At 40.2% G+C, this 23,925-nt stretch overlaps 1 protein-coding gene across 1 annotated transcript in view; it reads left to right on the forward strand.

The window, feature by feature from the left end:
• The first annotated feature begins 2,985 nt into the window (after positions 1-2,985).
• SLC17A7 (solute carrier family 17 member 7) overlaps positions 2,986-23,925 on the forward strand; it is a 72,255-nt gene continuing 51,315 nt past the window's right edge. The window contains exon 1 of the mRNA XM_070727883.1: positions 2,986-3,047. Coding sequence (XP_070583984.1) covers positions 2,986-3,047 — 62 coding nt within the window. The remainder of the gene's footprint in view (positions 3,048-23,925) is intronic.

Raw genomic sequence — 23,925 nt, forward strand, 5'->3', positions numbered from 1 at the left:
TTTCTTTCAACGTCTTTCAGTGCAAATTGGGTGCTCTGGGGTGGAGCTACATTTTCACTACCCCACTGCGTTCCCACCCCCCATCTGGGCGGTATGCCACACCTGCTGTCATCCCTCTGTGTTCTGTCTGGGTCACTCCGGAAGCCAATACCAACCCAAAAAGAGAAGCCAGACACACCGATAAAAGGCAAAGGCAGTTTATAAAATTCAAGAAAAAACACAGGTAACAGAAAATGTCCTTACAAACAGGAAAATGCTGTATCTTCAGATATATCCACGAAGGCAAAAGTCCATGCAGCAATACAGGATTCTTGCTGCCAATACGAGGCTGTAGATAGCAGACCTACACCTCCCATGGGTCTTCCAAACTGCTGGGCCACAAGCCAGGAACAGAGACGCCGAGAACAAAGCAGGACACTGTAACTCCAATTGATAACACTCCACATGGCTTCAAGGGCTTGCCTGCCTTTTAAACCCTGCTAAGGAGGACCACACCCAAGCCCAGCTGTTCCTAATTCAGTGCTGATAATACTTCTTTAATTGCTCCTTTCTCTGATCTGAACGTCTCTGTCGCATGTCAATGACGGCTTGTGCTTCATCACCTAATGACTCCAAGCTACTGGCTGGGGAGAGCCCCCCCCCTCCGGGGCTCTCATGGTGTTCTCCTTCGTCCCATTCCTGACTTTCCTCTCCCCCGTCCGACTGTTCAGCCCCCTCCTCTTCGCTGTCCTCCTCCTCCGGGCATGGAGCCAGCAGAGACACAGCTGGTCCCTGAGCAGCCTCAGGCTGAATCACAACACTCTGAAGCTGTGGTATATCTGAATGATGGATGTTCAATATAACTGGAGGACACCATATTGGGGTGGCTACCTTTGGGAAATACAGAAAAGTGTGCACCAATCAAAAGTATGTTTTCACAGAACGTAAGAATTCAGAACTGGGGGAAAAATGGATCTTCCTTCTGAATTGGAGCTATAGGATTTTGGTATCAATATGGATTATCTTCATCTCTTTTGGCTCTACACCTTTTGCAATTTTAAGATGTAGGACTTCAACTCCCAGAATTCCCCAGCCAAGGAAGTTGAAGCATGCTGGGGAATTCTGTTGCTTGAAGTCTAAAATTGAAAAAAACATTTCTCTAGACTGCTTTGGAGCATTTTGTTTCTCATGGCTAATGTGATACAATGCGGTAACAAAAGGACAAGAGGACGCAGTGTTCTCTCTAAATTTTTTTTGGGGTGAGCGGAAAAGTATAGTGTCTGAGCGGCAGTCCCTTCGGGACTGGGCGGCACAGAAATAATAATAAAATTTTCCTCTCGGCTTCTGGGCAGGTTTGGAAAACTCTGAGTTGATGCTGATTTTTAAGTGAGCGATTGCTCACTGCTCAGCTTAGAGGGAACTATGATCCAAGTAAGTGGGATCTTCTGCACATTATTCACTCCAGCCCTGATCACGAATGAGTGTTGATGCCTCATGGGAATGGGGCCTAGTTTTGTTGCTTTCCTGAGAGTTTTGCTTACATTTGGATATGGGAGAGAGAACCCCTTTCCCTCCCCATCTCTAGAGGCTGCAAGAGGGAAATTTTTGCCCTCCACTCCAATTCTAAGCCCCCTTTCTCCTTTCTTTATTCCTGCCTTGCCTCCAGTGAAGGGCTATCAAATTTCTTACTACCACACTGTGGACGTGGCTTATGCAGGATGCTCTGCATTTTCTTTCAACATCTTTCTGGGCAAATTGGGTGCTCTGGGATGGAGCTCCATTTTTGCTACCCCACTGCGTTCCCACCCCCCACCCCCGTCCGTCCACCCCTGCTTGCCTCCCATCACTGGACTGTCGTGACTGAGTTCCACCTCAATCCCAGCTTCTTCCTGTCTTAGTTCAGTACTTTTGAAAGATTAATGACTCTGAGCTGCTTACAGGAAGTTTGCACCCTGCCCCAGCTGCTCTCTTCTCCTCCTGGTCCCTTTCTCTTTTCAGGAGACCTCAGTCCAGATCTCCATCTAAATAAAGTTGCCACTTCGATTCGTTATATTACTTTTTCTCCTTTCCAACACTTCTCACTTCCTGCTTTCCCGGTTCTGTTTTCTTTTCTCTTCTTTTGGTATCCTTTCCGTGCCCAGAATCTCTTGCCCCACTTTCAGAATCTCGGGTTTTATACTTACCACTCTCCTCCCCTATTCGCTGCCTTTCATTTTTTCCCATCCATGATCCACCCACACCCCCTATAATCTCTTCTATCCGGCCGCCGCCATCCCCCCCCTCTCCCCACCCTTAGCTCACACAGGTCGCGATTCCCTTAATCTCACGCCGGGCGCTGTAGCGCGCTCTCACGTCGTTCTCCGTGGTGCTGAAACCCCAAACCTTGGGCGGCGTCCCGGTTTTCGGGACAGGGAAAGTTCGCGCCGCAGCTCCGACTCAGCCCTGGCGCCCCCAGTCGCCTCTTTCGCAAATCCCTTGCTGGAGGCTGGCCCCCCTAGCGGTTAGGTACCTGCGGAAGCGCAGGGGGAGAGTGGGACCCTCTGCAGCGTCCCACGCAGGGCGCGGGCACTAGTGCGCGGCGGCAGAGCTGCCCCCATGACGCTTCAGGCCGTGTTGGTGGATCGGGCAGGGCGCCAGGCGGCAGCGCCGTTGATGGTCGCATCCCCACGCACCGCTCCTCAAGTTGACAGATCTCGAGGGTCCTAGAGAAAACTGGGAGACCGGCGGAGCGAAGGGGAAGAAGACAAGAGCTAGAAAGGAAAGAGTAGGGCGAGAAAACGACGGAAATCGAGGCGAGGGAAAGAAGCTCACGAAACGAGCAAGGGAAAAAGGCATCGGGCGAGACGAACGGGTTGAGATCGCTGTGCAAGCCCGTCTCTCCCCCAAGAAGCCCTCCTGATGTTGTGGCTCTAAACTGTTCGCGTCTCCAAAGGTGACAGTGGGGAAAGGAGCGGGGCAGGGAGGTCCCCGCGCTTCTTTCTTTTAAGCAAGGGAGCTTAAAACGCCATGGAGTTTCGAAAAGAAGAGTTTAAGAAGTTGGCTGGAAGGACCTTGGGGCAGATAAACAGGTAAGAATTCGACATTGCCTGCCTGCTTCCTGTTCTCTCTTTGAAATCGCAAACAAATTGTTATAACAAAGTTTACTGCCATCTGGGCAAGAGAGAAATATGAGGATCTGAATCCTAAAATGTAACTATTTAAAACAGTAAATGTAAATGCTTGATGTTTTCATTGAATTTTAGGGTAAATTGGAATTAATAATGGGGTGGGGGATTGCAAGAGGTTATAACTATCATAGGCAATGCCCACACTTTACACATACTTGTATCCTCAGTTACTCCCTTATAGTTTATGCACATTTTCCAGCTCCAAGGCTTCATTTAAACAGACACACACGCACCCGGCATGTTGTTTAAAGTAATGCTATCCTATGCAATGTTGTTGTTATATTTCTTGTATATTGTCACAACAGTCACCGAGCTTGCCTCATTCTAACACTTACGGTTTGAAAAATACTCTCTTGTTAAATGTACTCATTCCCAACTACATAGTTCATGGAGGTGGGGAGGGGATGGAGGTTAAGTTCAGGTCAATTCTCTACCTCACTGGAGTGTTGTGTACAAGTCAAATGGGGATTGTGGGAATTATATATGATCTTCTGATTTAATTAGGTGGAATTAAAATATACAAGCCACATACAACTGCATACTAATTTGAGTGCTCAGTTACTAGAGGTCAACCAAGATTAACTAGCATTCTCAGAGCACAATGTATATTTTCTAGCAATTTTTCATACATGCACTCAAGACTAAAAACTGCTTTTCTTTCTCTTTCCATTTTTATTTTTTTTCCATGTGCGCTCCTGCTTAGAGAATCCACTTTCTAAGTTATTTTTTTTTAAATCTCTCCTTTGCTCTATAGCCAGATGGAATCTCTTGGCTACAAACCTGAACGCTTTAGTTTATTTTGTATCACTGTGTTTGTATGCTTCAAATACACAGGGAAATCATTTTTCTACTTCTACGAATCACATTTAAATGATTTCATTTCTCCCCCTGCTCCTATCTTCAGTATTTCAGCACTTACCAAACGTTATATGTTTGATCACCAGAATGAGAAGTAAACATGAAAAGATCAAGAGAAGTGAAATGTTTCTATTTTAACCTTCATTTATCCATTTCTCCACCCCATTCCATACAATAACATTTCCACCACTCAGCCTTACTATTTCTGCTTCCACCACTATGATACATCCATAGACTTCTCAATATGTCTAAATATATTTTTGAGCTGAATATTATATTTTCACTTACTTTATTTGCTCAACCTTGGTTCAGCCCAGGGAATAATTTTGCTAGCAGAGGATGGATTTTAAAACAGTAACCTAGTCAAATTAATATTAGTTTCTTCATCATACTGGGAAATGAATGTGTGACTACTAAGCCCCCTGAGATCAAATTCTCAACAATCTAAGTCTTAAGAAAAAGACAAGGGGTTTTGGATAGCTACAATCAAAACAGTTCAATTCCCATGAAGGCAAACCCAATGTAAGATAGTATATTCCTCAAGGAATGGCTCATCAACCATCAACCGACCATCCCCACACCCACTCCACTTCCTTCCAAGCCGTCTAAAGTTCTAGGAGGTCAAACAAGGCTCCGATCGATGTAGCTGAGAAGATCATTGCTATTTAAAAATAAACAAAGCAAAGCAAAGAAAAACTAAAATAAAAATCCCAGCCCACCATAGAGATACATTGGGAGGAGTCTGACTGCCACAGCAAAATTGTTTTACGTAATTGGCATGGATTCCAGTTTGAGATATGCACCGTCATCGTAGAACATAAAATATTCACCAGAGTTATAAGTGGCTAGAGCGCTCTTTCTCTCCGTCTCTCCCTCTCCCTCTCTCCCCGCCACCATTTCTAGAGGTATATTTAAACTCACAAGGACGTATACTTCTTCCCATAACTCTTGTGTGTGACTAAAATGGATAGTTATGCAGACAACAAAATATCCCTTCTGCAAATATGGTTCCCTGGGGACAACATAAAGATTTGTAAGACATCTCTATGAATGCATAAGAATTTGGAGTACCCAGTTCAATGAAATTAATCAGGCTCATCCTCAGCATCTAGAATATCCTTTGCTATTAAAAAGAAAAAAATAAATAAATCAAAGCCAAGTTTCTAAGCTAAATTTTAAAAAACAAGAGACTGAACTTTAGAATGCCAGGAAAAGACTGAATAAGGTCGGTAGAATACCATTCCTAGTAGCAGAAACAGATTAAATTATAGAAGAGATATGCAAATGTGCTTCTTTTGCATAATTTATTCAGGTGCAGAATCTGTTTTTCTGCAGGCTGAATTTGGATTGTCCCAGGATAGTACCAAGTCCTGAATACACGCATGCACGCATACATGGATATCATATCATCTCTTTATAAACAGCGTTTGAACTTCCGGACTGATCCATGATCTATTACTTAAAGAAACCAGGGCATAGGGTGAAGCCACAGCTTGCGATCCTCTGCACAAGATGTGTGACTCAGCCATTAGTGTGATCCATAGTGACAAAGACAGTATGGACCCTCCAAAGGAGTGAATGGGCAGCCAATCCTAAGAATTTTTTTGCACCTTTGCTTAAAACTGGGGAGGGGAGATGGAGAGACGATAGTAAATTCCTCATCAATATTCAAAAGTATGCCAGTTTTCATGTCAAGCACGGCCATAAATTTGAACACTAAAACCTCTATTCAGATTGATTGATTTATTTATTTATTTATTTATTTATTTAATTAATTAATTAATTAGATTTGTATGCCGCCCCTCTCCGAAGACTCGGGACGGCTCACAACAACAATAAAAAACAGTATAAACAATGGCACAAATCTAATAATAAGAATGATATAAAAAACCCCAACTGTTAAAAAAACCATACAACACAATACATACCAAACATAAAATTTAAGAAGGCCTGGGGGAGATGTCTTAGTTCCCCCATGCCTGGCGATATAGGTGGGTCTTGAGTAACTTGCGAAAGACAAGGAGGGTGGGGGCTGTTCTAATCTCCAGGGAGAGTTGATTCCAGAGGGCCGGGGCCGCCACAGAGAAGGCTCTTCCCCTGGGGCCCACCAAACGATATTGTTTGGTCGACGGGACCCGGAGAAGGCCAACTCTGTGGGACCTTATCGGCCGCTGGGATTCGTGCGGTAGAAGGCGGTTCCGGAGGTATTCTGGTCCAGATACTTACTTAATAGCAGAAAGTAAGATATGATACAGCTAGATAAATTGTTCTACCAAAACCAAGATAGAAGACACCTGTGTGCAGAAATCATCTATTTTTACCTGTGTATTTGAGAATCACCGGTTCTCACCTCACAGCTTCAGCCCTAGAAATAGGGAAGGAATTTTTGAAAGCCACCTCCACTAAGTTCTCCAAGAAGACACTAGATGACATAGCAGTTGAAACTTCGTAAAGAAAAAATATATAGCAGTCACTGTATAATTCTAGCTTGTCAGAATGAGGCTATTTAGCTAGTTATGGGCCAATGTTTTCTATATTGGAAATTGCCAGATGTGTGGACCTCAGTTCCCAGAATTCCTCAACTAGCACAACCTTCATTGGAGATGCTGAAAATTAACGGTTACTCCTTGGAAGAAGCTAAAGAACAGAAGACTGAGATTGGTGATGGGGATGAATAGATATGAAAATCATAGCTACAAACGTCTACTGGGAAGCGCTGTGGAAGACAGGAGCAACCTGTGGTCATAAAGAGAGAAATGCAAGATCCTACATCTGGGCAAAAATAATGTAAAGGGCACATATAGAATGGGAGGAATAGGCCTGAGCAGCAGCACAGGTGAGAAGGACCTGGGTGTATTGGTAGATCACAGATTAAACATGAATCAACAGTGTGAAGCAGCTGCAAAGAAGGCAAACACAATCCTGGGATGCATCAAAAGGAGCAGAGAATCTCGCTCACATGGAGTAATTATTCCTCTCAACAGGACTTTGGTACGACCACACGTGGAATACTGTGTTCAGTTCTGGGGGCACCAATTTAAAAAGGACATTGATAAACTAGGGCAAGTTCAAAGGAGAGTTATTATTAGTTAGTATTGGATTATTATTGTATATTGTTTATGATTATTGTTAGCCGCCCCGAGTTTTCGGAGAGGGGCGGCATATAAATCCAATTAAACTTGAAACTTGAAATTATTATTATTATTATTATTATTATTATTATTATTATTATTTATTAGATTTGCATACACAACAGGAAAATTCTGACCATTACAGCAACACAAGATCACAGCAGCTATGATGACCTATTTCCCGCCCTATGGATAGATTTTATAAATAATATAATTATTATTAGGAATCATAAAAAATATAGTTACAAGGATGGTGAGTAGTCTGGAAACCATGTCCTATGAGGAATGGTTAAAGGATCTAGGGATATTTAGTCTGCAAAGGAGAAGACTTGATAACTGTCTGTAAATGTCTGAAGGGCTGTCACAGAGCAGAGGGATCAGCATTGTTCTCATTAGAACATGGAAGGAATAGAAACAACGGAATGAAACTGCAAGGGAGTAGATTTAGATTAGATATCAGAAAAAGCTTTCTAACAGTAAGGGTGATAAACCAGTGGAACAGTTTGCCACAGGAGGTGGTGGGCTCACCTTCGCTGGAGGTCTTCAAACAGAGACTGGACAGACATCTTCCTGGGATGGTTTAATGAATCCTGCATTGAGCAGGGGGTTGGATGTGATGACCCTGAAGGTCCCTTCCAGCTCTATGATTCTATAATTCTATGATTAAAACATATTTACCTGAGGTGGCTCAACCACACTTATAATAAAAATGGCAAAATAAACCACGTTCCTTAATTGTACATGTAGTGGAGCAAAACAGCAAGTCAATCTGTGACTACTTGACACAGCACTTTTAATTAAAATGGGGATGAGTAAATTTTCATTTGTAACAAAACTGTAGGTCACATAGTTGTGCGTTAGCATTTTGTGTGAACTAGACATGCTAAACCATACGGTTTAGTTCTCTGAGCATAGCATGTGATACAAATAGAACAAGTGCATTTTTGTTAATGGGAGTTAAGGTTTATTGCATGACTTCATCCTCTGTATCCTGCAAGAAAGTTTTATTTTATTGCTGTCTCTTAGCTATTTTTTAAATATTCATTTATCTATTTATTGGATTTGTATGCCGCCCCTCTCCGAGGACTCGGGGCGGCTCACAACATGTTGAAAAACAATATACAATATATATAACTAAAAAATCCAATTAATATAACTAAAACTAAAAAAAACCACTAGTTAAAATCATCCATTACCATTCACACACTGAAACATACTACACTCATTGGCCAGGGGTCTAGGGTCTAATGGCACCAAGCCTGGTGACATAAATAGTTTTTACGGAAGGCAAGGAGGGTGGGGACAGTGCGAATCTTCAGGGGAAGCTGATTCCACAGGGCCGGGGCCCCTACAGAGAAGGCTCTTCCCTTAGGCCCCGCCAAATGACATTGTTTCGTTGACGGGACCTGGAGAAGGCCGACTCTGTGGGACCTAACCGGTCGCTGGGACTCATGCAGCAGAAGGTGGTCCCAGAGGTAACCTGGGCTGATGCCATGTAGGGCTTTATAGGTCATAACCAACACTTTGAATTGTGCCCGGAAACTAATCGGCAGTCAATACAGTCTGCGGAGTGATGGAGATGGAGAAGTTGGGTGACTAGAAAAAAAAATATTTATCTGAAGTATGGTCACCATTTTCTGCTATATATTTTGCATTTAGATCATAGTTGTTCAGGCTTGCTTGGGCCATACTGAGTGCAGAGGAATTGTTTTGGGCTACATATAAATATACAATACAGTTAATGCATATAAATAACAGACTTCCTTTATTTTTAAATGTTCTATTATCTTGTGGGGCCAAATTACTTGCTGTACAGGGCTACATGTGAACCATGGCCTGCAAGTTGGACGTACCTAATTTAGGTAATAAACGCAAAATATCTTTGCATAGGAGGCTTTTGATTTCATAATATCATCTCTCCTTCGATCTGTTTTTTTTTTTTTCCACAGAATTGTGTCCCTCTCTAGTTGTCCTGAGGACTTGGGTGCATTTGATTTTAAAAATAAAATAAAGTGAAATAAATAAAGTGTTCAGGTTTGGACAGCTAAGATAGTCAATTGTGTTCCAGCCGCTTTCAATAATTGTCTGACTTGGTGCCTTTTGTATGTGCTGGATTGTTTCCCACAATTTTTCAACAACATGGTTTTCAAAGGGCAATGAGGGCTACAGTCCGAATTATCTGGGGGATGCCAAGTTGGTCTCTCAGTAATAGAAAAGATGGCCAACTCAGCGAGTGGATGCCTTCTCCAGAGAATCCAAGAACATTCTTGCTATTGTTTGTCGGGCAGTAAGTCTCAGGTTCTTCCTGGTTCTGTTATTTCAGTAGAATCTATGAAAGAGATAAGCAATCTGAACTGGGAAGTGGAGATAAATGTGTCATCAGTTCAGAATCTTTGTGCTCACACAAGAGACCTATTCTGTTGACCATTATCTAGCACCTACTTAGCAAAGACTGTTAGTTGATCGGATTCTTGTGTACAGATAGCAATAATAAACTCTCAACTACTTTGAACTCAGTGAGTGTTTGATTATTTACAACTGTCAATCTATGTACTACATGCAAACATCCTTGTTATGCCTGATTTTTAAAAGTTCAAGATTCCCCAAATAATTCCATGAATCCTAGTTTGATGCTTAGAAGCTTAAAACTGTTTCCACTGGAATACCCTCACTTTAACAAGGCAAAAAAACACCTTTTTAATTTTTTAAAATTTTAATGAGAATTATAATTTAAACAATAAGAAAACTCATACAAATTAAACAAAATAAAGAAATAAAAAATAGAAAGTTCAGAAAAGATAGAATGAAAGAATATATATATCAACGTCCTCAACGTTCAATTCTAATCAGTAAAAGTCCATTAAGAGCTAGTGGAGATAACAACACATCTCTTTTAGGCTTGATTAAATAAACCAATCTCATATCCTTTCCCTTTAAGTTTAACAATCTTAATCCTTAATCCTCTCAAATAAAGTCATGGAACTTCATTTATTATGACTTTTTTGTCCTTCTCACAAAATTCTTTGCAACTTAATAGGTCTCTTTTGTAAATCCAATATAAAAAAATTATCCAAATCACTCATTTCATTTGGTAAAATATAAACTAGTTTAATTTATATATCCAATGCAACAGCTCCTTCCACATAATTCTCATGGACTATGATAAAAATTTAGGCACAAACAAAACAATTTAATAACAAAGTGCCACTTCTTTCATCAAAATATTTTGTAATTATCCTCAAAGCATCACAATTTTATATTTTATATTCTGCAATGATTTATATTAGAGTCGGTGTGATGTAGAAACTAAAGCATTGGATCCATTTTCATTCAGTTGAACCTAACTCACAAGGTCATTGTTATGAGGAAAAATAGGGCTAGGCAGGCACTACGCACGTAGATGTAAGACATAACAAATAAAAGTACTAATGCTACTAAGAGTAAAAGTGAAAACCGGTCTGATGTAGTGGTTAAAGCATTAGCTAGAAACCAGGAAATGGTGAATTCTAGACACATAGTCAGCTGGGTGATCTTGGGCCAATCCCTCCCTCCCAGTTCTAGGAAGAAAGCAATGGAAATTTTTGAAATCTTGCCAGAAAAATTGCAGGGCCTATTCCATGAAGTCATCTGGAGTCAACACTGATTTAAAAGTGTGTGCATATACACACACGCATGCACTATCAATAAATAACAAGCTCCGAACCACATTTTAGCATTTTTAAACCATCATTCCCTGAAGTAGTAAATACACAAAACTGTAACGTAGCATCTAAAATAGATTTAGCCATGTTTAAGAGAAAAAGGAGAACCGGCCCTACATACTTATCTCACATATTATGTGAAGCTTCCAGGTATCCATCACTTTCCTAAAGGATCCTGGGAAATACAAGTTAGTTTGGGATCAGAAGAAAAAAAATCCTTTGCTATCATTTGTTCCCTGTGATTCTCTGTCCTTCTTGCCTTCCCTTAATGAAAACTGCAGCCCTGGCTCAAACACACAAACCTTCAAAGTGATTTCAATCATTAGTAAATATATTTCTGAGCCTTCAGCAATTGGAACAAAAGGTTTGGTGGTTTAGCTTTCCTCTGCCAGATATGGTTTCAGGCTGGTGCTTGTAGCATTTTGTACACACAACCAGAGAATAAGACAGCTGGCCCCAGTGCTAATCCCCTGTCTAGCATCCGGCATAAAATCTTTTCATAGATGTTCGGCTTTCCTGCCCCCAATAGCCTAACCCTTATATAATGTGTTCCTGGATGTGTACATTTTTGATGTTTGTGTGTGAGACCGACTGATGGTATGTTTAGAGATACACTAAAATTTGACAATAGTCCGAGTCTGCGGAGAGGGGCGGCACACAAATCTAATTAATAATAATAATAATAATAATAATAATAATAATAATAATAATAATAATAATTTTAAAAAAATCTGGACATGGGAGCAGGAAATTTATTTGAAAAGCAAGTCCTCTGAAGCAGAAAATAAATGGAAATCCATCCTGTGTGCTTCTAGAACCAAAGAAATATTATTATGTGGGGAAGTTGTGCGTTTTCAGTCACAGTTAAGAATTAATGGTACTTACAGTATGACATTAAGCGTTGGCCTTAGAAGTGGTGGTGGCCCCTTTCTCTCTCTCTCACAGCATTTGATTATGATAATCACATAGCAGAAAGCTGAAAATGATTTTTCCTCTGTGGCTTACTGAGGTTTAATGAGGGATCGGGCATTTGCCTGTGTGACAAGATGAGGTTGCCATGCTAAGATTCACAAAATGGGCCTAATGTGTTGTATTTGTTGTGTTAGCATGCTTGCTTATTTGTTTGTTTGTTTCCTATTAACTTATAAGTAACAATCAGTACTTTATAAGGAACTCAAGATGGCAAAAATACATCACATTTTCCTTCCTCCTATTGGTCTTGGTGGCACAGTGGTTAAGGTGGAGGGCAACCATGCTGGGCTTCTATTCTGGGAGCAAATGAAGGTTAGAGTAACCTTGTTATCCATGTGGGATCATTCAGACAAGAATCCCAAAGGTGCTTTTTCAGGAGGCAACTGTACTTTCTTGTTCTTCTTTCGCTTCTCATCCAAGAAGCTCATTCAGCTCTGAGCTAAAGAAACTGCAGAAGCTTCCTGGATGTGAAGCAAAACATTTTCAAAGAAACATAGAAGACTGACGGCAGAAAAAGACCTCATGGTCCATCTACATGGCATTGGACTAGAGTACTCCGGAACCGCCTGCTACCGCACGAATCCCAGCGGCTGATAAGGTCCCACAGAGTTGGCCTTCTCCGGGTCCCATCGACTAAACAATGTCATCTGGCGGGCCCCAGGGGAAGAGCCTTCTCTGTGGTGGCCCCAGCCCTCTGGAATCAACTCCCCCTGGAGATTAGAATTGCTCCCACCCTCCTTGTCTTCTGTAAACTACTTAAGACCCACCTATACCGCCAGGGATGGGGGATTTGAGACATCTTTCCCCCAGGCTCATTATAATTTATGTTTGGTATGTATGTGCTGTTTGGTTTTTAATTATGATAGGGTTTTTAGTTATTTTTAATATTGTTTTTATCGTTGTTGTGAGCCACCCCGAGTCTTCGGAGAGAGGCAGCATACAAATCTAATAAATTGAATTGAATTTAATCTAGTCTGCCCTTACATTATTTCCTGTATTTTATCTTAAGATGGATATATGTTTATCCCAGGCATGCTTAAATTCAGTTACTGTGGATTGACCAGCCACGTCTGCTGGAAGTTTGTTCCAAGCATCTACTACTCTTTCAGTAAAATAATATTTTCTCACGTTGCTTCTGATCTTTCCCCCAACTAACCTCAGATTGTGCCCCCTTGTTCTTCTGTTCACTTTCCTACTAAAACCACTTCCCTCCTCAACCTTATTTAACCCTTTAATATATTTAAATCCTTTCCCCCTTTCCCTTCTGTCCTCCAGACTATACAGATTGAGTCCATGAAGTCTTTCCTGATAAGTTTTATGCTTAAGACCTTCCATCGTTTTTGTAGCCCGTTTTTGGACCCGTTCAATTTTATCAATATCTTTTTGTAGGTGAGAATAGAATAGAATAGAATAGAATTTTTATTGGCCAAGTGTGATTGGACACACAAGGAATTTGTCTTGGTGCATATGCTCTCAACGTACATAAAATAAAATATACATTTGTCAAGAATCATGTGATACAACACTTAATGGTTGTCATAGGGGTCAAATAAGCAATGAAGAAGCAATATTAATAAAAATCTTCGGATATAAGCAACAAGTTACAGTCATACAGTCAACATGGGAGGAAAAGGGTGATAGGAATGATGAGAAAAACTAGTAGAATAGAAGTGCAGATTTAGTAGAAAGTCTGACAGGTCTCCAGAACTGAGAAAAACAAGGAAGTCCAGTTGCCTCTTGAAAAAGCACCTTGGGGACAACCATGACCTGGATGACTGAGAATTTCCTTAGATTTTTCAGACAAGAAATACAACCAGTGATATTTGCTCTATCTTTATAAATAGGGTTCCAATAACAGAATCTTGCAAGGCTGAAATTTGTCCCGTCTGCAGCTCTCCTTCCTGTCTCCCAAGGCCATTTCCACCTACTTTTACACATCGTAACCTTCAGAGAAAAGGTGGAGATGTAAGTCAAATAAATAATTGGCTGCACTGGGACAATCTTAGCTTTTCTTTTGATTTGTGGTGAATCAATTTGTGCCATGAATCCAGCCCATTTGGGTAGTTTATGATTCAGGATAAATCCAGAATCACATCTTTCAAGATGTGGTGAATCAGGCATTAAGGAGTAAACACTAGGGCTGTGCATATTTCTTAAGAAAAAGTGTTCCAATTTTCACACATGCGCAGTAGCTCTACTATTTATTTCATCAGTTCCTCTTTCATATTAGTGAAAAAGTAGGACTGCTTTAAGAGTTGTATCACCTTATTTTTTTTACTTGCACAGAATAAAAAAACTTCCAAGGCATTTGTTTTTTTCCTTTAATCCCTTGACAATCCTATCAATTGTTATGGATAAGGTAGCAATGCCATGAATTAGGGGAAAAAATCAGTACTATTCTTTTACTCCCAAACTGTAGCAAAATTTAGACATAATAAATAAACATATCCTCCTAATATGCAGAAACAGACTGATGGATGATTGGAAATAATTATTGAGAACAAATGTCAAATTATCAAGATTATTTAATAATAATGAATCCTAAATTAATTTCTGCTTAATATAAAAGTGGTCTGTTTTTAGCTAAATAGAAATACAATTTCTTTTCTACAGAATTCTATTGTTTCAATATATAAATGAGCAGTTTACTCTATTTTCAGTATCTTATTCTGTCTATATCTATCTATCATCTATCTATTAATCTATCTATTTGTTGAAACTTTTAATAATCTTGATTATTTTTCTTTTCTTGGTGTTTATTTATTTACTATGTTATCTTAAAATGAAGTCCTCAGTAAGAAGGATGGTTTTACTTAATTTAAAAGTACAAAAGGAAAAAAGGAAAGGAACTATACATAATGCCTGGATTTACACAAATAGGCTAAGCCATAATCTGGTTTATTGGGTTTCAGCTTAGGATGTCCTGTGAGACAAGACTTTGTAGTTAAAAAGCATACATATCTACACATTTTACTCCCATGTCCTTCTCTACATGCTCTTTCTCTGTGTCTTTCCATTTTATTCAATCATAAAGTCAAATAATGTGTTTTAATATTAGCAAGTCCCATTCCTAAAGGTGCACGCGCACACACAAAAAGCAAAATCATTAGCACACCATATTGCCCATCTGTTGATGCCACCCACAAACGAAGGCTTTGTTTGTTTCTGTTCATGAGCTTTTATTTGAAGTGACATGTCACTGGCTCCTGGCCAGTCTTCTCTCGCTTCATTTCACATGCAGAGAAACTCTTGAAAGAATTGCAGATTCTTGTTGCAGACTATCTAATCAAGAGTCACTGAATAGCTGAGCTTTCAAGGCTAGTTTGTTGACCAGCCTTTTGCAAAGATTGGCTGTGGGATCTGCGAGCTTCCTTCTCTTATTGTGGTAACTTTGCAGAAGAGTTTTGGCAAGAGTATTGGTCTGCTTAGTTTTCTAATTCATTGAAATCTATGAGAATGACTTTCTGCACATCTCCTTCATCTACAATGAAGCTGGATTTAACTCAACCTCAACAGGTCACTTGAATGGGGTTTAAGAGTGTCTTCCTTAATTTGGTACAACTGATTTCAACTAGCTTGTTCTATGACTGGGGTCAGATTACAACAAATTTTCCCCTACTGGTTCTGTGGGCATGGCTTGATGGGTGTGGCATGGCATGGCATGGCTTGGTGGGCATAGCAGGATACTACTACAATCTTCATTCCTACTCCACTCCAGGGAAAGGATGCTACAAAATCCCCATTCCCTTCCACTCTCTTGGGGGAAAGATATTGCAAAATCCCCATTCCCACCCCAATCTGGGGCTTGCCAAAGGTGGTATTTGCCGGTTCTCCAACCTACTCAAAATTTCTGCTACCGGTTCTTCAGAACCTATTAGAACCTACTAAACATGGTAAATTTACTGTAAAACCTACAAGCAGAAGGATTGCTGAAGCATCAAGAAACAAGGAAACTACTTAATTTCAGTGAGATGTGAGTGGTGCATCCATGCTGGCTGTCTTTGGTCCCTCGGTAGCTTTTGATACCTTCATCATGGTATCCTTCTGATCTGGCTTTGAGACTTGGGAGTGGGTGGCATTGTGTTGCCCTGATTTTTTCCTTCCACTGGTCTGCCTCCAGTTGTGTGTTCATTTAGCTGATGAGAAGCCTAGTCCAGAGTTACTGCTTTGTGGGATGTTTCACAAGTCTTGATAAATTTCCCACACCGGTTTAACATCTATGTCAAGCCAATGATGATGTTATCCAAAGTTGACTCTGATTCCTGATGATTCGATGGCCCAGGTCGCTCCACATCTTCCGATCTTGCACAACATCTTTGAGTTTTTTGATGCTCTGTCTGGTGTCAGACTTGATAGTATCCAGCTGCCACGTGTGTTGATGGCCTGGTTTCCTTTTACTCTTCCAATCATAACTGTTTTCTCCAGAGAATTCCCATGGCCAAAATAAATGAGATGCATTTTTATTTTCCCGACTCCACTTTGGGCTGACCAAGAGATGTCATGGAATCTCTGTGTCTGGAAACTGTGGGGATTGGGCTAGGGAAGAAAAAACTTCAACCCAACTAGGGCAAGACCTAGTGGCTTTGAGTTTTAAGGGCCATGATTCTGAGGACTGTCCACCTCTTATTCTGATTGGCATTACAGTATCCAAAACAAAACTAGTGCACTCTCTTTCAAGAAGGAAAGCCAGGAACTTCCCTAGGTATGCCCATGTTACACCAACACTCCGCAGTCTGCATTGGTTGCCGATCAATTTCTGGTCACAATTCAAAGTGTTGGTTATGACCTATAAAGCCCTTCATGGCATCGGACCAGAATATCTCCGGGACCGCCTTCTCCCGCACGAATCCCAGCGACCGGTTAGGTCCCACAGAGTTGGCCTTCTCCGGGTCCCATCGACTAAGCAATGTCGTTTGGTGGGACCCAGGAGAAGAGCCTTCTCTGTGGTGGCCCCGGCCCTCTGGAACCAGCTCCCCCCAGATATCAGAGTTGCCCCCACCCTCCTTGCCTTTTGCAAGCTCCTTAAAACCCACCTTTGTCATCAGGCATGGGGGAATTGAAATTTCACTTCCCCCTAGGCTTATAGAATTTATACATGGTATGCTTTTATGTATGAGTGGTTCTTTAAATTGGGTTTTTTTTGTATTTTTAATATTACTGTACATTTGTTTTACATTGTCTTTTCATTGTTGTTAGCCGCCCCGAGTCTTCGGAAAGGGGCAGCATACAAATCTAATAAATTGAATGAATGAATGAATAAATGAATGAATGAATGAATGAATAAATAAATAAATAAATAAATAAATAAATAAATAAATAAAATTTAAAAAAACTCCGCTGAAGATGTTACCTCTCCTGGTAACAAAACATTCAGAAACCAACCCACAAGCTCAGAGAATAAGCCTTCACCCTCATCCTACATCTGAACTACAGATATTCATTACTCTGGCAAATTTTATGTTTGCCAAGTGTGATTTTTTTCTTAACCGAGAAGCTCTTCTTATAGCCACTCATGCTTTAGTCATCTTTCATGTGGACCTTGCTATGCAGTCTACATGGAGCTTCCTTGAAGAGCATCCAAAAGCAGCAGCCAATTAAAAAAAAAGTCAGTGACACAGTTGAAAGTGCTCCTTGCGATGCTCACATTACAACTTTGCACTGGTGTACGAGAACAGGTAGTCCTCAACTTATAGGAAAGTGAACACAAGAACAAGGGGTCACAATCTGAAGTTAGTTGGGGGAAAGATCAAAAGCAACATGAGAAAATATTATTTTACTGAAAGAGTAGTAGATCCTTGGAACAAACTTCCAGCAGACGTGGTAGATAAATCCACAGTAACTGAATTTAAACATGCCTGGGATAAACATATATCCATCCTAAGATAAAATACAGAAAATAGTATAAGGGCAGACTAGATGGACCATGAGGTCTTTTTCTGCCGTCAGACTTCTATGTTTCTATGTTTCTATAACCATTTATTAAAGCAATTGTTCAAAGTTATGGCACTGCAAAAAGTGATCTTACAACTAGTCCTTGCACTTAAGTCGTTTCAATTCCTACCCTCAAAAATCATTTTTTTCCTGAAGACCATCACTCTGCTAAGCAAATATTCCCTCAACACTGTCAAACTATTCACAAAGGCTGCATTACTATTACTATTAGTCTTCCCTTTTAAAAAAAATTTTTTTAAAAAGATTTTTAACAAATTTTATATCACACAACATAAAACAGTGCATAGTGTATTGTGCCCACCACCCCGACACACACACATTTTCCACCACCAAATTGTGGGTGTTTCTTGTATAGTCCACTTGACCCAAGAGCAATATATCTGTTTACATATTATAGTGTGATTCCAATTTATTTCTTGTACCTTGGTCTCGGATTCTGCTCGTCATATATTGTCTTACCTTGTCCCACTGTCCCATCAGTTGTCCCAACTCAGTTTCATTATCCGAATTTATCCTTTTTTCCATAATTTCAAATTGAATATGGTCCACCATGTACCTATACCAATTCTGCATTGTCCATTTTGTCGCATCCTTCCAACCCAAAACTATTACTGCCTGAGCGCTTTCTATTGCTGCTTTTTTTATTTCTCTAAATTCTCCCATCGCATTGCTTTTTACTAGTACTGCCATTTCCTTAGTGATTGTCCATTGTATATTTAGCATTCTATTGATATCCTCTTTCACTTTTTGCCAAAATTCCTGCACTATCGGGTATTCCAAAATCATATGCATAAACACTCCTTTGTCTTGACACCCAACTATTAGTCTTCTCATCATTCCTATCACCCATCTCCTCCCACTTATGATTGTATGACTGTAACTTGTTGCTTGTATCCTTATATTTATATTAATATTGTTTCCTGATTGCTTATTTGTACCCTATGACAATCATTAAGGGTTGTACCTCATTATTCTTGACAAATGTATCTTTTCTTTTATATACACTGAGAGCATATACACCAAAGACAAATTCCTTGTGTGTCCAACCACACTTGGCCAATAAAGAATTCTATTCTATTCTACGCTAACCGGTTGTTAGTAAACCAGTGGTGACATCACAGAGTCGATTCTATCGTTGCTGGTCTGTGGGCACCATCATCTTTGATTTTGCTTCTGCGCATGTGCAGAAGCTATTTTAGATTATTTTCCGGGAAGGAACACGCAAAACATACACTTCTGTTGTGATGCACAGCGGTGGGGAAGGTAAGTCAAAACCACCCCTGTTCCATATGCAATTAAAGATGCTAGTGGTCACCCATAAAACTCTTTTGTGGTATGGGGCTGTGTTATTTGTGGAACAGCCACTCAATCACTTCTTCCTGTTCCATTAAATCTAGCAGGAAAGTTATTTGTGTTCCCATTAATTCAGCATTGTCATTTTCTGGGACCTAGGAACTCAGCCTTTATTGTCATCGCCTGTGCCATTTGGGACATGATCCTCTCAGAATTTAGATTGGCCCTGATCCTGCCAGCCTTTGGAAGGCCTTGAAAACATGGCTGTGTGCCCAGGTCATAGCAGTTGGATGGTCAAATAGGACCCACAATATGTTAATTGTTATTGGTTAGTTTTAATGATGGTTGCCAATAAAATATTTTGTGATTACCTTTAAATTGTTGTTAGCTGTCCAGATATGTATAAAATCCATCCAACTAACTATTTCAGTTTTTGGAATAAGAAAGACTTTGCATAGTTCAGAAAACAAGTAAGAAATAGCAAGCAACACCAAAAATTGTTAAATGAGAAACCAACACAGAATTTATGAAATGATATTTGTTTCCTCTTTCCTTTCGAGGGTCTAATCAGCTGTATCAAACTATTTTTTATTTAATGTTAACATATCAGAGACATTCTCTGGAAAAAATCAAACATGCCAAGAGTTCACAGGTGCCATGTAATGGGTAACCTGAGACCGCAAAAAAGAGAAAACAGTTTTGTTTACTATCTAATTATTATCCAGATTTTTACAATCAAAACCTGCAGATGTAGAGAGTAGGAAAGTAGACAGAAATATGAAGAGATCATGGCTTAAGCAAAGAGTGTGGAGTGTGTGTGTGTGTGGATAATAATAATAATAATAATAATAATAATAATAATTATTATTATTATTATTATTATTATTATTATTATTATTTATTGGATTTGTATGCCGCCACTCTCCGCAGACTCGGGGCGGCTAACAACAATAATAAACACAACATGTACAATCCAATAATAAAAAACAACTAAAACCCCCTATTATAAAACCAAACATACACACAAACATACCATGCATAACTTGTAATGGCCTAGGGGGAAGAGCTATCTCAACTCCCCTATGCCTGGTGGTATAAATGAGTCTTGAGTTTACAAAAGACAGGGAGGGTGGGGGCAGTTCTAATCTCCGGGGGGAGTTGGTTCCAGAGGGCCGGGGCCACCACAGAGAAGGCTCTTCCCCTGGGGCCCGCCAAACGACATTGTTTAGTCGACGGGACCCAGAGAAGGTCAACCCTGTGGGACCTTATCGGTCGCTGGGATTCGTGTGGTAGTAGGCGGTTCCGGAGGTAATCTGGTCCATTGTCATGTAGGGCTTTAAAGGTCATGACCAACACTATGAATTGTGACCGGAAACTGATCGGCAGCCAATGCAAGCCACGGAGTGTTGAAGAAACGTGGGCGAATCTTGGAAGCCCCACAATGGCTCTCGCGGCTGCGTTCTGCAGGATCTGAAGTTTCCGAACACTTTTCAAAGGTAGCCCCATGTAGAGAGCGTTGCAGTAATCGAACCTTGAGGTGAAGAGGGCATGAGTGACTGTGAGCAATGACTCCCTGACCAAATAGGGCCGCAACTGGTGCAACAGGTGAACCTGGGCAAACGCCCCCCTCGCCACAGCCGAAAGATGATGCTCCAATGTCAGCTGTAGATCGAGGAGGACGCCCAAGTTGCGAACCCTCTCTGAGGGGGTCAGTAGTTTCCCCCCCCCCCAGGGTAATGGACGGACAGATGGAATAATAATTGTCCTTGGGAGGCAAGACCCACAACCACTCCGTCTTGTCTGGGTTGAGTTTGAGTTCGTTTAGATAGATAGATAGATAGATAGATATAGATAGATAGATAGATAGATAGATAGATAGATAGATAGATAGATAGATAGATAGATAGATAGATAGATAGTAGTTTTTCTGAAAAGTGGAGCTGATAGACTGTGTCCAAAGAACATCATATTTTTTGGTATAATAGAAGTAAAAATACAGAAGCATAGCAACAGCACTTAGACTGATATACCATTTCACAATTCTTTATATCCTTCTCTAAGTGGTTCCCAGAGTCAGCATTCTGGGTCCTCATTTTATCCACTTCATAAGGATGGAACCTTAAATTTGGTGGGATTCGAACTGCCAAACCTCAATCAGCCGGCAGTCAGCAGAAGTAGGCTGCAGTACTGCATTCTAACTACTGTGCCACCACTGCTCTTAAAACGTCTCTAAAGAGTTAATAATATTGTAGCAAATAAGTAATCATTTGCTACTTTCTTTTGCGTAAATAATAAATTTCTATAATTTCATGTTCCCCCCAAAATAAGACCCAACCATAAAATAAGTCCTAGCATGATTTTTCAGGATGCTCATAATATAAACCCTACCCCCCAATAAGCCCCAGTTAAAACTGTCAGCCAGTGGACACATATAGTATTGTACTTCCCTGAAAATAAGACCTAACCAGAAAATAAGCCTAATACATCTTTTGGAAAAAAAATTAATATAAGATTCCATCTTATTTTGGGGGGGAAACATGGTAGAAATTACCATATTCATTTTTGATGGTTGAATTTTATGAAGAAAAAGAGTTCAGAACCCAAATGATTTTCCCAATCAGATGTTCTGGGAATTGCCCAAGGAAGCTATGAATAAGGAAATTCCTTTATACCAGTTTAGCCATTTGTAGGCCTGTTTTCCCAAATTTCATGTACTAATTCTCTTTAGAGCCAAGGAAGCTTCTAATCTATTTTTCAAGAATTCATATTGCCTCTAAAAATATTTTTTCTCAAGTTGCTTCTACTTAATATGCCTTTAAAAATAGTTATATTACACATTCTCTCTCAAACACACACACAAACACCAGGCAATTGATTACTGGAGAGGCTTCATCGTGCAATGAATTGTTTCAGGCTGATTCAATTCAGTTCAACATAAGTGGGGGAATACTATTAAAAATCCAAGTCACGTTTCAATTAAAAGCATTTGGAAATTAAAAAAAGGTCAAAACTCACTAGAAAGAAACCAGATAGAAGCCAAATATCTGTTCTTTGGGAATGACAGCACTTACTTCACAAATGCAATATATATTGCTCTCCAGTTGTAGAGTCTCTGCAGCTCACTGTCATAGAAATAGCACTATAAGATCATAAACATGTCATATATAGGACTAAAACTTTAGTACAGTGGTACCTCTACCTAAGAACGCCTCTACTTACAAACTTTTCTAGATAAGAACCATGTGTTCAGGATTTTTTTTTCCTCTTCGCAAGAACCATTTTCCACTTACATACCCGACCCTCCGAAACTGTAACCGGAAAAGGCAGGGAGCAGCCTCCGTGGGGCCTCTCTAGGAATCTCTTGGAAGGAAAAAGGGACCTGAAAAGGCAGGGAGAAGCCTCCATGGGGTCTCTCTAGGAATCTCCTGGGAGGAAACAGGGCCTCCACCATCCTTGTGGTTTTCCCAATTGCATGCATTATTTGCTTTGACATTGATTCCTATGGGAAAAATTGCTTCTTTTTACAAACTTTTCTACTTAAGAACCTGGTCACGGAATGAATTAAGTTCATAAGTAGAAGTACCACAGTATATAAAAGTCACAAAACCTTTACATCTCAGGTCTAAAGAGTCTACAGTTTTTAACCTTTTTTCAAAAGAAGAAAGGTCATCCTAGGCTTCAGAGGAAAGCTATTTGATCGCAATAAGTAGCCACCAAGATCTGCCTCCGAAACCCCAAATCCTGGCTTTCGAAAGGAAGGAATTTTTTTTTAATGCTTTAGGAACATCTTTAAAGTCTGAGAAGACTGCTGTACCAAGCTGAGCTTCACTGATGAGCAAGAATTTGGTCAATGCCAATTCAACCCAATTGATTTCGTCAGTCCAATGGATCTAACCTCAGCAATTTTAAAACCTCAAAACTTTAAAGTATGGCTGGCTGGGGAATTCTGGGATTTGAAGTCCACAGGTCTTAAAGTTGCTGAGGTTGGACACCCTTGGGTCAGTCAGTCAACAGCTGGGCTGGGTTCCTACAACTGTAGCAAGATTGGTATGGTAGGTTTTAGCATGTTGTGTCACTGTAATCTTTCAACAATTATTAAAAAATTGCAAATCCAATTTATTATGAATAAACCAAAACAGTGTAAATTGTAAACTATGTCCAAGATTGTTATTTTCTTATATTCTTCCTCCTCCTCCTCCTCTTCTTCTTCTTCCTCCTCCTCTTCTTCTAGAACAGATCAGAACAAATCTCTAAATACTATATAAAAGATCTGTAATAATAGCTAAAGAGGTGCCCTTGGTAATCTATAAAAAGGGCTTGAGGAGTTATATTTCTTCATATTTCACTTACTGAAAGCTTCCAAGAAACTTGTCCCCATGCCTAAAGAATTTAGAAGAATTAAGCACATCATGATTTTTTTTTTTAGAGAAAAAGTGGGGAAATGCTCAATGTTTAATTCCATGAAATTTTGATGAAGAAGGAAGCATTTAGTGCCAGAATGAGATGAATTATTCAACTAGGCCTGGAGCAAGTTTAAAAGGCATCCTGCAGTTCCTGGCTACCTCTGTTACTCAGCAGGATAGAGAAGCCTGCAGGACAAGGCAGATGAGCCTCGGGCTCTGAGGCAGCACATTCCGGCTAGAATTCATGTGCTAGATAGATTACTAGAGCTGGAAAGGACCTTGTAGGTCATCTAGTCCAACCCCTGCTCAAGTAGGAGTCCCTACACCACTTTAAAAGTATCAAGCATCTGGACCGTGACTCACTGCTCACAGTCACTCATGCCCTCATCACCTCGAGGTTCGACTACTGTAATGCTCTCTACATGGGGCTACCTTGGAAAAGTGTTTGAAAACTTCAGATTGTGCAGAA

The sequence above is a fragment of the Erythrolamprus reginae genome, chromosome Z, assembly GCF_031021105.1.
Source record: "Erythrolamprus reginae isolate rEryReg1 chromosome Z, rEryReg1.hap1, whole genome shotgun sequence".
NCBI lineage: Eukaryota > Metazoa > Chordata > Lepidosauria > Squamata > Dipsadidae > Erythrolamprus > Erythrolamprus reginae.